At 41.0% G+C, this 14,740-nt stretch overlaps 3 protein-coding genes across 7 annotated transcripts; 1 reads left to right on the top strand and 2 right to left on the bottom strand.

Annotated features, from left to right (window-relative positions):
* Positions 1-917: 917 nt before the first annotated feature.
* Positions 918-1,673, bottom strand: LOC141713828 (uncharacterized). Its single transcript, XM_074517398.1, has one exon. The coding sequence runs from the start codon at positions 1,671-1,673 to the stop codon at positions 918-920; it is 756 nt and encodes a 251-aa protein (XP_074373499.1).
* A 6,856-nt stretch (positions 1,674-8,529) lies between these two features.
* On the top strand, positions 8,530-11,604 carry LOC141711593 (uncharacterized). 5 transcript variants are annotated; one of them, XM_074514162.1, is made up of 3 exons: positions 8,530-8,708; positions 9,817-9,922; positions 11,213-11,604. In XM_074514162.1, the coding sequence occupies exon 3, from the start codon at positions 11,223-11,225 to the stop codon at positions 11,460-11,462; it is 240 nt and encodes a 79-aa protein (XP_074370263.1). In that variant the 5' UTR covers positions 8,530-8,708; positions 9,817-9,922; positions 11,213-11,222; the 3' UTR covers positions 11,463-11,604. The 5 variants fall into 5 exon arrangements, with proteins under 5 accessions (XP_074370263.1, XP_074370262.1, XP_074370264.1 ...); XM_074514161.1 differs by having other exon boundaries at positions 11,197-11,604; XM_074514163.1 differs by lacking the exon at positions 9,817-9,922 and having other exon boundaries at positions 11,205-11,604.
* Positions 11,605-11,650: 46 nt separating this feature from the next.
* LOC141711592 (ammonium transporter 3 member 3-like) lies at positions 11,651-14,429 on the bottom strand. Its single transcript, XM_074514158.1, has 3 exons — positions 13,549-14,429; positions 13,171-13,456; positions 11,651-12,364 (listed from the first exon to the last, which is right to left on the bottom strand). Exons 1-3 carry the CDS (start codon positions 14,194-14,196, stop codon positions 11,841-11,843), a joined length of 1,458 nt encoding a protein of 485 aa, XP_074370259.1. The 5' UTR covers positions 14,197-14,429; the 3' UTR covers positions 11,651-11,840.
* Positions 14,430-14,740: the final 311 nt, after the last annotated feature.

The following is a 14,740-nucleotide window of genomic DNA, read 5'->3' as shown; positions in this document are numbered from 1 at the left end:
GAAACAGTACGCGTCTTAGTTCCATTTTTACTTTGATTTTGTTGTTCCCTTTAACAGTTACCGTTTCTATTAACATCTGTATAGAATTACCATTCAGGGCGCGTCCTGTGATTAGGACGCGTCATACAACTAAGTAAATCAACAAATAAACAGCCCTTTGGAGAATTTCAAAGTTTTTATTAATAATGCGCTCTAGTGTCAAAGGTGCACCAGTCCCACGGCTATTATGCTCTGTGGGGAATTTATTCGAAAAAATGATCCTTCTACTAGTTCTAAGGTAAGTAATACATGCACTACCCCCTAGGCTAGGAGAAATTTTATTGCTTCTAGACTATAATCTGGGCACAACCCTAAGTTGATAAAAAGACACGTAAGGGGCCAAAGTCGCGCCTTACTGATAATACTTCCAGAGATGTTCCGCGTTCCAAGCTCGCGAAACTAGTTTCCCTTCCATATCCTCAAGGTGATAAGTCTCTTTCCACAAGATGGCTTTTATCTTGTATGGTCCTTCCCAATTAGCTCCAAACACTCAATGTTGTGGATGAGTAGTTTGTAAAGCGCTAACAGCAATCGCATGCCCTGACGAAATTTGCAGCATCCTCTTTCATCGTAGGCCAATAGTATCCTTGGCGCAAAACTTTCAGTGCCAACGAGCTACCCCCCGAGTGATTGCCACCGATTCCTTCATGGACTTCCCTTAAGATATAATTTCCTTCCTCTTCATCAACACATCTAAGCAGCGGTTGATTGTAGCCCCTCTTATACAGAATTTCATCGTACACCACATACCTTGCAGCCTGGTAGCGGAGTCGACGAGCCTTGAACTTATCTTCGGGGAGTGTTCCCTTGTGAATGTAGGCAAGAAAGGGCATCATTCATATTTCCTTGGGAGCCTCATCTACTTGCATCGCCTCTATCTATGGGATACTAGGAATTTCCTGAATCTCTAAAGGTATGGATCCCAATAACACAGCCTCTTGCTGCGACCCCATTTTCGCTAAAGCATCCGCGTTGCTGTTCTTTTCCCGTGGTACACATTCCAACCTAACCTCTTTGAACTTTCCGATCAGGCGCTGCGTGCATCTCAAGTACAATTCCGTTCGCGGGCCTCGCGCTTGAAACCCCCCATTCACCTGATTCACCACCAGCTCCGAGTCACTCCTCGCAATTAGATTTCGCACCCCCATTTCCAAAGCGATATTTAAGCCATTAATCAATACTTCATACTCCGCGTCATTATTCGTTGCATAAAATTTGAAGTGAATTGCACTCATCAGATGATGGCCTTCTGGAGACACGAGTACTATGCCTGCACCTGCTCCTCCATTGTTAACTGCCCCATCTACATGTAAGATCCAACAGGGATGTGGGAACTCTTCTAAAGATTCTTCATTACGAGGGGGATGTAGCACTACAAAAGCCTTATCATCAACAACAGAATCAAATTCCAATAAAAAATTGGCTAAGGCTTGTCCTTTAATTGCTGTACGGGGCATGTATCCCAAGTCAAACTGTCCCAACTCTACGGCCCATTTCAACATCCTCCCCGATGATTCTAGCTTGTGAAGGACTTGTCGTAGTGGATATGTTGTGCGGACTTCAATTCTATGGGTCTGGAAGTACGACCGTAACTTCCTTGACGCAAGGATCAAGGCATAAACCAGTTTCTCCATGCTTGTGTAGCGAGTCTCAGCGTCGTGTAATCTCTTGCTCACATAATACACTGGTGACTATTTCCCATCTTCCTCCCTTGCCAGAACAACGCTGATTGAATACTCCAACACTGTAAGGTACAGTATTAGAGATTCTCCATCTAATGATTTTGACAACATGTGAGGGTTTCCCAGTTGTTCCTTGATCCTTCTAAAAGCCTCTTCACATTCTGACGTCCATGCAAAATCTTTCCCTGCCAACTTAATCGCCTTAAAGAATTCTTTGCATCTGTCGGACGATTTGGAAACAAATCGATTTAGCGCGGCGATCCTTCCAGTTAAGCTCTGCACCTGTTTTACATTGGTGGGTGATTTCATATCCAACAATGCCTTGATATTTGCGGGGTTAGCCTCAATTCCCCTATGGTTGACAATGAATCCAATAAACTTGCCCGACTGTACGCCGAACACGCACTTTTGTGGATTCAACTTCATGCGAAACCTCCTTAGAATGTTAAACATTTTCATCAAGTGCTCGATATGGTCATTCGCCTCCTTGTATTTTACCAACATATCATCCACATACACCTCCATGGTTCTCCCAACCTGGTTTTTGAACATCATATTCACCAACCGCTGATAGGTTGCGCCAACGTTAATCAATCCAAACGACATTCCTATATAGCAGTATAGTCCCCTGTCGATGATGAAGGATGTATGATCTTGATCGGGACCATACATGGGAATTTGATTGTAACCAGAGTATGCATCCATGAAACTTAGCAAGGCATGCCCTGCCGTCACGTCAACCAACTGATCAATTTGTGGGAGCGGGAAACTATCTTTTGGACATGCTTTGTTGAGATCTGTGAAATCTACACACATCATCCACTTCCCGTTCGGCTTTTTTACGAGCACTGGATTTGCAAGCCATTCGGGGTAGTAAGATTCTTTGATCAACCCCACTTCCAACAGTCAGTCCACCTCTTCTTTTAATGTTATCGCCCTTTCCCCGCTCACTGGGCGACGCTTTTGTTGTACGCCCGTGCAATTAGGGAAAATATTTAACCGATGACATATTACTCCGGGGTCGATTCCCACAATGTTCGAATGAATCCATACGAAGACATCGAGATTTTTAATCAGAAAATGAGTAAGTCTTTCTTTCATTTCATCACTTAGCTGAGATCCCACTTTCAAAACCTTGCTCGGGTCACCCTTGTCGACCGGAACAGATATTGTATCTTCGGTCGACCCTGTCTTCTCGGCGGGCATAGGGATCCTGGGATCCAGATCAAAATCAAAGTCATGGGGGTCCTCGACGCCCATTTTTACATCCGAGGGTGCGTCCTTATGTGTGGGAGCATCTATCTCAGGACAAGGCATGTTCTTGTGCAACGCAGATGCGGAGGGCGCGTCCTCATTTTGAGGAACATCAACCTCAATTCCATTTTCACTCTTCAAGGGCGCGTCCTCTTTTTGAGGAGCATCCACCTTGAGGCTACTTTCGAGACTTTGTAAAATCTCACTTCTTTCTTCCAACTTTTCTCCGTTAACCTCCTTTTGCATGATCTCTTCTATATGGCTTACCACAACCTCTTCCACGCTACGGACCCTCGAAACATTCTCCAACGTCAAAACATGGATCTCGGTGGTATGGGTTTCTTCCTCCTCTGGGCCTTCCACAAAATAGTGGGCATGAACCTCTCCACTTGGTTTTGTATGAATGTCCTCTGCACCTTCAAATGGAAGACCCTTTCCCTCGTATCTTCTCCTGCGGAATTCCTTAACAGCCTTGTGATAGCAGTCGCGTGACTCGTATTACGACCATCTCAGACTGCCTACTCTGTTAGGTGTTGGGAACTTTATCATCAAGTGATGTATCAAGGTTATCACCCTGAACGCCCGTAACCAAGGTATGCCCACCAGCACGTTGTGCGAAGAGTCTTGATCCAGCACTTTGAAATCTATCATTTGGGTGACAGACAGAGCTCCTTCCCCAAGTGTGATGGGAAGCCTAACCGAACCCATAACTCTCACTGCTTCTCCAGTAAAGCCATAGACATATGCATCTTCAAAATACATATCACTATCCGGAAAACCCAGTTTTTTATACGTGCTGTAATACAGGATGTTCGCAGAGCTCCCGTTGTCCAAAAAGACCCGATGCACGTTCATTACCCCAATAAGCATAGTTATTACCAGTGCATCATTGTGGGGATGATGTACCCATCTTGACTATCTCTCTCTCTGAACCTAATATCAGTTGATTCCCCTTTGAATATTTTTGGAGGTCTATCTTCCAAGCTATGAATGTTGGTAAGTGGCGGATGTCGTGCTTCTCTTGCATTTCTTTCCAACGCCCGATTACTATCACCGACAAAGGGGTGTCCTCCAAAAATTGCCCTGATACTACCAGCTCTTTGGAACTTAACCTCCGCTGTCTTTTTAGCGTCCTCTTCCCGTGGGGGTTGCCTTTCATCTTTCCCTTTGTCATCATTCCCCCTGCGTCGCTTTACCTTGTCAATCCATTCTCCCAGGTATCCCTCCTTGATCAATTCTTCAATTTCATCTTTCAGGTGACGATATTCATGGGTGTCGTGGCCGGTAGACTTATGATAATCACAATACTTCTTCTTATCTCTACTCTGCCATGAAGTCAGACGGTCTGGTTTCTTGAAGATTCCTCTATCCTTATTCATCTCGAAGATATGATCAATGGACGCTGTCAATGGAGTGTAGTTGCTTACTCTCCTTTCATAGTTCGATGGCGGCCTCCATTCTCTCCGCGTGTTCACGGTGTTCACCCTATTAGGGCTTCTGGCATTCCGCCGATAATTCGGGCTCACGGATCTATCTCTTCTCTTGGCTCGCCCCTTGGAGTTATGGGTGTTATCATTCCTTTTTTGTTTCTGCAAGCGATTGCTCAATCGCTTTGAATGATTCCGCCTGTGCAAGTACATCAGCTAACGACACAGGGTCCTTCCCTTGCAGGTGCTTCCAGAAATCTGTTCCCACACGCAAACCAACTATAAGAAGTATTTTCAGTATTTCATCAGTTGCATCCCTCACCAAAGTAGACTATGCATTGAAATTTTTAAAGTATGAGGTCAAGCGTTCCCCCTCCTTCTGTTTCACATTGGCTAACGTGGTAACTGGCAGTGTATACTTCACCGCAACTTGAAATTGAGTTTGAAACAAGGTTTTCATCTGTTCCCAAGATGTGATCACCCCTGGACCAAGTTTCTGAAACCACTGCTGAGCGCCCTCTCTAAAAGTGGCCGCTAGGAGATGGCACTGAGCCAAGTCAGGTACTTGATATACATCCATCTCAATGTTGAAACGTCCCAGAAATTCCACAGGGTCAGAGTTCCCATGAAAACGTAAGTCATTGGTTGTGTTCCTGTATCCTGTCGGCAATTGTGCCTCCCTCACAACAGCAGCAAAAGGAAAAGGAGCTTGTGTAGTCGCCGTTACTCTTCCTCCTTCAAGATGGTTGAGCAACCTTTTAAGATCGTTCACATTAAACGTCCCTACTTCAGGAATGGTTTGAACATTAGGTTGTTGGAGTTGCTCCGCGATTTGTTGTTGTTCCCCTTGATTACCCCCGGGTGTAGCGGTGGATCTCGCCGCCCCTCGCCCTGCGGCTGCGGCTGTGGTATGTTACCATCTTGATTTTGAACATTGTCCCACACGTGAGGTTCCTCCTGGTCGCGTTCAGTACTTCCTCATTATCGTGCAACCTTTCTTGAGTTCGCACGCCATCCCGGTCATGAGGACGCGTCCTCGAACCATTGCCCGTATCACTGTGGGAAGCTACAAGAACAACGATATGAGCTTCTTCAGTGGAGAGCGCACCATCTCTCCTACCATTGTAGGGTGCCCTTCCATGTTGGTATCTCATTCTTCCTCGCTCATTCATTTGGTAGCCTCGGTAATAATTCCCGAACCTTCCTCGCGGAGGGGCACGCTCGTGCTCGCGGTGCCGCACTCTATCATCCCTTTGATATGTAGGGGGCACACGCGTTGTGTCACGGGACCTCGCTTCTCCAGTGTTTCCTTCCTTTTGCCATTCTACCAGCAGCATTCTCAAATCGTCATCCTCCAACCTTATGCCAAGCCTTCTTTTTAAGGTTGAAAAATCTCTTCCTTCCCCATCTTGATTCTGAGTATTTTCCGCACGATGACGCTTGTCCATCGTACGCCCAGACCTATGGGGGTGTGTTACGACCTGATTGAAAAGACGAGGCCTTTCTCTACTGTCAGTATCCTCATCAACAAGATCCACAATAGGTTCTACATCATCAGAATATTCCAAGCGCCGTGGAGTGATTCGCGGATTTTCCCCGCTGGCCTGAGCATCTCCTTCGACTACGGGTGCCTTCCCCACGGCGTGGCCGCGACGGGGAAGACGACGACCCCTCATCGTCTTACGACGCTCCGCCGTATTCAACCTTGAATAAAAACTATTAAGAGTATCCCCCATGCGGTACAACTACTCCAAGATATCAGCGTTGCTGATGAGAACTGGAGGTGTTCCTCCCACATCCGGAGCTCTCGGCGGATCTTCCATGTTTCTGGGCACGTAGGGTTCATGGCGAGTGTAGCCTCCCTCGCCTTCTCATTCAGATCTGCTATCACATCCATCATAAGAACTTCCATCATGATTGTAAGACATCTTTTCCTCCCAAGATTACGATCTTAATCAGCGACCCCTCATTCTAGCGCCAATTTGTTGACGGAGGAATTTGATAACAACAAAGATTGAGGTTTCTCGCCTGAATTAAGATCTATGAGGTGGTTTTTTGCCGGGAAATCTAGCGTTGTGTGGTGGTTTGTGGTTGTTTAGGCTGAGATTGATCAGAGTAAGTGGTGGCTCTCTTATCAGCTCTCAGCTTCTTACCCTCTCAATGTGCCTACGTACCCTTTATATAGGGATCAAGCCTGACGTAGTTCTTGTGGAACAAAAAATCTAATGGGCTTAAACTTCTTATTCCTAGGCCCGGTAGAAGCCCATCCAAAGTCCGTCTTCCGCTGGCTTTAGGAATGTCCAACTATGAGGCCCAACCGCGAAAGCCCAAGGCTCGTCCGTAATCGCAGGACTTCATGGATAGTGCATCTCCCTGCGCAAGGATAACACTCCGCTATAGCTATCTCCCTTGATTTACGGACGCAGGTATAGCCACGGTTCACCCCAAGTGCCGAACACATCTCTGTCCCCCGAATAAGGATAACCCACCAGATAACAGGACATGTGATCCCAAGCTCTTGGGTGCAAAGTGCAGGATGACTCAAAAGTTCTCCAACGAGGACACCCGTTGAATACAAGAACATAGTTCCCAAAGCACACACCAAAGTTAACCCCGCATCCCTAACGAGGACACCCGTTGAATACAGGAGGAGGCCTTCAATCATCAGGCATACCCCTGGAGGCCTTCAAGCTTTTCACGGAAATCCCCCTCCTTGACCGTCTCAAGGAGGGAATTCTTCAAAGAGTACCTGCAACAAATACGTTAGTAAAAATAATCTCCACTGCTCCTCTCCATGCAAGCTTTGTCCTGAAATCACCATTGAGAGTATATAGACCAAACACAGGACGCGTCCTAAGACACTGGGCGCGCCCTAACCTCCATAAAACCTGCATTGATTCCTCAACGACTGCTTCTTACAGCATACCACGGCGACAAAACGCGTCCTAAGCAGTACGAGCGCGTCCTGCAGCTTCCATTGCCAAAAGTCCACATTCACCAAATACCTTCACCACTGTGGACGCACCCACAACACTTGGGTGCGTTCTACCCTAATCATGCACTCCCAAACTTCCTCATTATCAGACCATCCTCCATAAAACATCTCCTCAAATTTGGGCGCGTCCTCTGTGCCTGGACGCGACCTCACCTCCTACAATGCAATACCGAGTTTGACCGTACTTGATCCGCATTTGACCCGAGTCAATCCAATGCCAAATTTTGGGTATAACAATATATACTCGTTTTCACCCTAGTTTTAAATTTCGGAATACATTTGAAAAAATATTTTTTTCATAACCAATTAAATTTGATTTTGTTTATACACATTATATTGGTTTTAGAGTAATAAAATAATTTGAGTTTCGGTATATTCAATAAATTTAATTATTTTACTACATTAAGAAGGGAAATATTAAAAATATAAAATTGGTTTCCAAAATATTTATAAAATATTACATTTCAGACTTTTATTGACTAAATTAAAATGGCCCCCTTCATTTTCACACTAATAGTATCAATTAAATTTTTCCATACCGATACATTTGATAACAATTTTTTTTTATTTTTTCTGTATTTTTAGCATTACTCATATTAAAAAGTATAAGAAATACAAGGATTTTTAATTTTATATGCATTGTTATGGTTTTAATTTGTACGTTACTCCACTCCACGTGTTCAAATAGGACGGAAAATGAACTGAGCTGTTCGTTAAACCCTTCTGGTTCGTTCGAATTCGATAAACTTGTCCGATTAAATTATCAAGCTCGAGTTCGGAAACATTTCTTATCCGATAATCTTAACGAACTGAATCAAACTTTTAAGGTGTTTAACTCGAGTTTGGTTCGTGTTCAGTTCGAATTCGGTTGGTTCGTTAAGCTCGAGTCCGGTTCGAGAAAAATAGTATATTTATAATATTATAAGTATAAATAATATAGGTATAATTAATAATATATATTAATTATATTTTATAATTATTTTAAATAAATATTTTATTGGTGAAAAAATAATTAATTAATAGTTGGATACAGTTTTCTACTTAAAATAAAACTTAAAATTAATTTTTTAATAAAAATATATATATAATGTTCACAAAATTCATGTTCGTTCATATTATTTGATTTGTGTCAATTCGATTCAATTCGATATGTTCGCGAGATTCGAATATTGTGAAATTGGAATTCGGACGAGAAATTTTGTCCCTGAGATAACCGAGAGTTCGTTCTTTTACGGCTCTAGATCCTCCAATTGAATCATCATCATATCTGCGTTAGAAGTGCTAAATAACCGAGACCAACCATCCATCCGGGTAATCTTTTTTCCTACCATTTATGATTTCTGTTGTTTGTTTTTCCCCTGCACAATCGCAATTGTGTTATTTTAATGTTACTTTCATAAGAAATTGCCTAAATTTAAACCCTTAAATTGTATGTAATCTTTGCTGCTTTTCAATCACTCCTTTAACACCTCCATTTCTCCACGAGAGAGAGAGAGGGAGAGAGAGAGGGAGGGCGAGAGAGAGAGAGAGAGACCACATAGACAGAGAGAGATGTCACATTTACATACTATCAGAATGTTAAAATGGTAGAATGATTGATTTAACAAACAACTCTTTTCAAATGGATACTCTGCTTTCAGGTAGGAATGACTACAAATATGAAATATTTAAGTTATAAACCCCAACTTCGTTGAAATTCAGCATATCAGGTTGATTAGGTTAATCGAGTTAGGTGAAAGAGATGTGTTTCGAGTATTTAAGATAATGGAAGTCAGTAAGTTAAGCCAGTTATAGCAACTCAAATTGGCAAGAAAGAGAGATACTTATATTTACTACCTTTCAGTGTCGTACTTGTCAATATATTTTACAATTATAGACAATCCCTGATCTTAGAGTGACCGAGTGAGCATAGTTTGGTTTTAATACTCACAGGGTGGGTTGCTCTGGTTTTGAAGCATTTTATATGATAGACTTAGATGATACAATGTCCTCCAAGTTCTATAATTTTGGAGAACTCCGTGCTATCAACTAGATGAAAGGCTATATGATTAAGATAAAAAAAGTATCCAATCACTAGAAAGAGCTTAAGATCTTTCTTCTTTTTAAAAATAACCCTGAATCCTTTGAACGAAGCTGTAGGCTGGACTTATGGTCTCTACGCTGGTACCAATTACTGTATATGAATATTTCTGAATCCATATTATTTAATTTATAAAGGCATTAGAGTTGTGACATGTGATTTTTTCTTCATCCGGGGGTACCTACAGCTTTCTTATGTGTAGGTATATCTTCTATACTTAATATATATGTTTCTAATCTGTTGAAATTTTGAATACTGAACCTGTCATTTTGGTAATAAAGCATTGTTACCTGTTAATCTAATGCAATTTGCCAATGCTTGTGTGTGTGGGTCACAAAGGAAATCGACAAGCTTGGCTGATTCAGAACAAAATTCAGAATCTGAAGAATCATCACAAAGTATTGATGGAAACAAGTACAAGGATAAAACTAATTAGCAAAAAAAGGTAGGCTGCACATCTGAACCGCGAGAAAACCACTAGGCACTAGCCCTAAGGTTTTTCAACCACAGTAAATAGGATTTTGTATGGGTCCAAGCCATCCAAACCACCCATAGTAGAGACAATTCTCATCTTTAGAAGGCAACTCTATAAGTTAATTTTGTATGTTGGGATTACAATTTTTTTGAAAAATAAATCGAATTTAGTTAATATTGAGACAAATATAGATTTTCTAGAATATTCTTATTTAATTAAAGATTTTAAAGTTGTGCTCTACTTCAATAATTAAAATTGTTCCAGCCTCTTTTTTTTGTTTATTGTTGATCAGCAACATAGCAACTTCACTACTCCAATATTCTTCAACACGTAGCTTCTCTTGTTTAACCAATCCTTAAGGTGTTCGTCATATGATCTTGTTGCATCTCTCAGCCTTATGATTTGTTATAATTTTGATTGTAGTGCTTTTGACCATATTATTATCATCTTCTTTGACCTGTCTCTGAAGAAGCTAGCATACCCTTGACTTCGTCAAATATTTTAGGAATATCATATTGAATTAATTGACATTCCTCCCGATATCTTTTCTTTTCAGTTTTTTCCTGTTCAATTATATGGAATTTTTGGCTGAAAAGATGAGAGTGTAGGTTTTTGAATATTATTTTTCTAAAATTACAGGGGCAAGTTTGCAAATGCTATAAGTTTGGTCTGTTTTATGATGTTAGAGACCCCTGATTTTTTTTATTGTTACTCAAGGGGGATGAAAAGAGTACTTGAAACTTTTTTAGGGATATATTTAAATGTTTCCTAGTACACAGAATGTATGTAAATCTTGCAAAGAGTCGGGGTTTTATATGAAAAGATTAAATTGCAGGGTTGATTTTAAAAAAGTTGAGATAATTATGTGGTTAGCATTCTTGTGCAAAATTTTGGGCTGAAAAAGCCTGCTAGGATGATTTTAAAGGTTGAAAACATCGGGTTCATGCCATAACAAACAAATTTATTCATGGTTAGGCTAAGGGTTTATTCGAACAATACCTGCTGCAAACATTTCATCTGATAAATGGTATTCTGGTGCAACAGAAGCCCAAGTGAACCCTTATAATTTTTTTCCTGAATCAAACTAATCCAAACATCTTGTTAATTAAAAAAAAACTTTTCAATTATTTCTCTATAGATACTCTATTCTCTTTTTGGGCAATGCTTATCTTGCATGGGCTGTGCATGTTTGTTTTTTAGTATATCTCCTACAAGTCATCTAAATGATTGTTTTCTGACTGCAGTGTTTAAGTTGTCCAGGTAACTGAACATGGGAAACAAGCCAGCTAAGCCAGAGGCAAAGAAGGACGAGATGCTGGTGAAGGTCATGCCTCCACTTGATCGTACATATGTTCGGTGGCTTGCTAGAGACCTTGAGCGAATCTATGGCTACACTCCCAAATATCCCTGTGCAGTGAAACCTCCGGATCATTATATCGAGTACATGCGTTTACAGGGATGGTTGGATGTGGACTTGAATGACCCTGACCTAGCCCATCTGTTTAAGTAATTACAAGTTCTGTACCAATTTAAGTGTTTATTTCAGTTGTTGAGCAAATTTTATTACTTGAAATTTGTAGCAAAAAGTTGCACATAAGTACAAACTTGCTATGGAGTTCCATATATAGATAGACTCTTTGTTATTAAGCCAAGCCAGTTGTTTTCATCTGATTTTGAATAACCAAAATCAATTGGGAATGACTTAAAATTATAAATTAGATACATTCTGAAAAAGAGTGATACTCTACATAGAATTTGAGATTAGTTACATTTTGTAAAATAGTGAACATTACAGTGCAACCGAAATAGTAAGCATATTAAAAGTGTAATCATGTAGTTACAAGCTATACATAACACGTTATGCTGAACAACAAAATTACATGTTGTATCACATAACTTGAGTCACACCAATGGAAGGTTTGAAATGCTCTCCTTCATCCAAAGAATGAATCCCATGTTTAGTTGAATCATATTTCTCCCCATCTCCCCACAACGCATACGCCTCTTCTCCGTGCACTGCATCATCTCCAATGGCCAAATGTTCTTCAGACATTCGTAGTGGCATTATAAAACTTATAACAACGCAAATTATGGACGTGACAACAATGTTCCAGCCGATGATAAAACCACCACCAACAAGCTGTTTACCAATTTGAGCACCGCCCGGGCTGCCATAGATCGCTCCATTGGAGTCTGGAATTGGCAGAAACAATCTACAGAGTGCAGGCTCCGCGAAAACCCCTGTGAGGAAACCGCCCAGGTAGCCTGCTACAGCATGAGTGTGGAAGACACCAAGCGTGTCGTCGATTTTTTGCAGTAGAGTCCATCTTTTGTGCACCACCATCATTGTGAACCATGGAATGCTTCCAGAACAAATTCCCATTATAATGGCAGCCCATCCTTGCACAAGACCTTCAATAACCACAAACATGTTTGCATTTTAGATGTTTTAAAATCTGATATAATCACAATATATCGGGGAGAGTCTGGTAAGGTGTACTGGGGGACGTGTCCTCTTAAAATAAAATTTTATTTTTTTATTATTATAATATTTGAAAACATATGAAAGTCCACAAAATATGACCAGTACTCCCAAAATATAATTCCAGGATCTGACCGGCAACATATACAATGTAACCAAACTAAACTATAAAGATACTTAAGCATAATTTAATCACCTTAAAAATTGTCTTTAGCATAATTTAATCACCTTAAAAATTGTATGCCAACATTAAGGTTGACCCTATCATTTCAATACAGTAGTCAAGCAAGCTGCCCAAATTTGAGGAAATGGTGAGCTAATTTAACAAATTTAAAACTGGGTTTTTCTCAACTTCACGTTATGTTTTCTTCATGTATAAGGAACAGTCATAGTCTAATATGGCTGTTTTAAAATCAAAATGACAAACAAATCTGAAGTCGACTGACACTAGTTTGATAGCTACGGTTATTGTAAATATAAAACATGTCTTAGTACTACTTGTTATTGTTGTTAAGATTTCATTTGGAACTATTGTTCAAGGCCAATTGCAGTATAGACAACAGAAAAAAACAAACAAAAAAAATTCAATTTTCTTGCCCCAGGATAAGATTTGAAAGAGACTCACACTTAAAACTCAAGAGAAATCCAAGTTTTATCGCCTGTCAACAAAATAGACTACCAAAGAGTTGAAAAGTATGAGAAAGCGATATCTTGATGAGGGGTATGAAATTAATACCTGCACCAGGAGTAATGCAAACGAGGCCGGTGATCATGCCTTGAACTGCCCCGATGACGGAAGGTTTCTTGAAGAAGATGACATCCAGCCAGGTCCAGACAAGCAGACTAGTTGCTGCACAAATGTTTGTGTTGAGAATTGCCATTGAGGAGTCTATGTTGGCGGTGTAAGGCCCTCCACCGTTAAAACCAGCCCATCCCATCCACAATAGTCCTGCTCCAGCCAACATCAGCAATATGTTGTTAGGTGGGAACCTTTCCCTGTCTGCCTTCGATCTAGGCCCGACCTGATCACAACAAATCAAGATAATTGTCGGTTACAGAAATTTAAATACTCGTTTTGACCAAACAAGCTAGATAAATTAGAATGATTACTAACCCAATAAGCAGCAGTTAAGCCAGCAATTCCAGAAGAAAGATGAATAACAAAGCCACCTGTGTAATCAATAACACCCCATTGGAACAAAAATCCACCGCCCCACAAGCTGAACGCTCCAACTGTATACGAAAACGTCAACCAGAGAGGCACAAACATCATCCAGGCCTTGATGTTCATCCTCCCTAACAACGAACCAGCCAATAAAATTAAAGTAATACATGCAAACACGCACTGATACCAAACCATAGACGCCATGGGGAAAAACGGCTCAATCATAGCCGTCTGTTCCGTTCCATTGGCGAAATTGTGTGCTGTAGCGGGCAACTCAGCTTGAATGGTCAAGAACTTTTGGCCTAAAGCTGGACCGGCTTTTCCCCAAAAGGGCAAAAGTTTTTCGCCAAACGACATCTTGTAAGCCCATGTCACCCAGCAAATGATGACTGCTGCAAATGCATAGAGAGCCATGAAAGCTGAGTTGACAGCCCATTTCTTCTTGACAATGCTTCCATACAAGATAACAAGTCCCGGGACGCTCTGAAGTCCCACGACAGTAGCCGCCATCATTTGCCATGCGTTGTCTCCTTTGTTTAGCCAGTCAGGCGCCGATTTAGTCAAGTTTTGGTACGCAATAGGAACCGTGGTAGCCATGTCTACAGAGTATATTTGAGAATATACTCAAGATGTGTTATTTAGGTTAGTAAGATGCACATATATAGTACTTGGCTTGTGTATAAATACAACACATTTACACATAGAGATTCCTCAGAGATCCATTGACTCTGTTATGGTCAATGAATACAAAACAAACTAATGTGCTGTCTTGGACAGTACGTGCTCATACATTAACATTGAATACTAATGTTTCTATACACAAACAGAATAATGAAACATTGAATGCGCAAAATGAAGTGAGATATTTTAAAGGTAACAGTACCATATAAAAACCAAATATCTCTTAATGTAGCGGTATCTACCTCACTTCTTCTATTGGTTGTCGAGGGTTTAAAACTTGTATAAGACAAGGTGGGTAAAAGAACAGAGTACCACTGAGGACGCGGTTTCATTGAAGGTACATAGCTAGTCAACTAAGAAAAGTCTAGCCACAGTTGCATTCTTTGTTTGGAGTGATCAGTCGACTTCTAAGGTCTAACCACCCAATAAACCAACCCTGTTGATAAAGAGAGTAGATTTG

This window comes from Apium graveolens, chromosome 3 (genome assembly GCF_009905375.1).
Source record: "Apium graveolens cultivar Ventura chromosome 3, ASM990537v1, whole genome shotgun sequence".
In the NCBI taxonomy this organism is placed as follows: Eukaryota; Viridiplantae; Streptophyta; class Magnoliopsida; order Apiales; family Apiaceae; genus Apium; species Apium graveolens.
This window is presented reverse-complemented; position numbering and strand designations above follow the sequence as displayed.

Coding starts and splice junctions, on each gene's coding strand:
- LOC141713828 (XM_074517398.1), bottom strand. CDS start 1,673: ATGGAGAAACTGGTTTATGCCTTGATCCTTGCGTCAAGGAAGTTACGG.
- LOC141711593 (XM_074514163.1), top strand. CDS start 11,223: ATGGGAAACAAGCCAGCTAAGCCAGAGGCAAAGAAGGACGAGATGCTG.
- LOC141711592 (XM_074514158.1), bottom strand. CDS start 14,196: ATGGCTACCACGGTTCCTATTGCGTACCAAAACTTGACTAAATCGGCG. Junction 13,457..13,548: donor GCTTAACTGCTGCTTATTGG/GTTAGTAATCAT, acceptor TGTTGTGATCAG/GTCGGGCCTAGATCGAAGGC. Junction 12,365..13,170: donor TTGCATTACTCCTGGTGCAG/GTATTAATTTCA, acceptor TGGTTATTGAAG/GTCTTGTGCAAGGATGGGCT.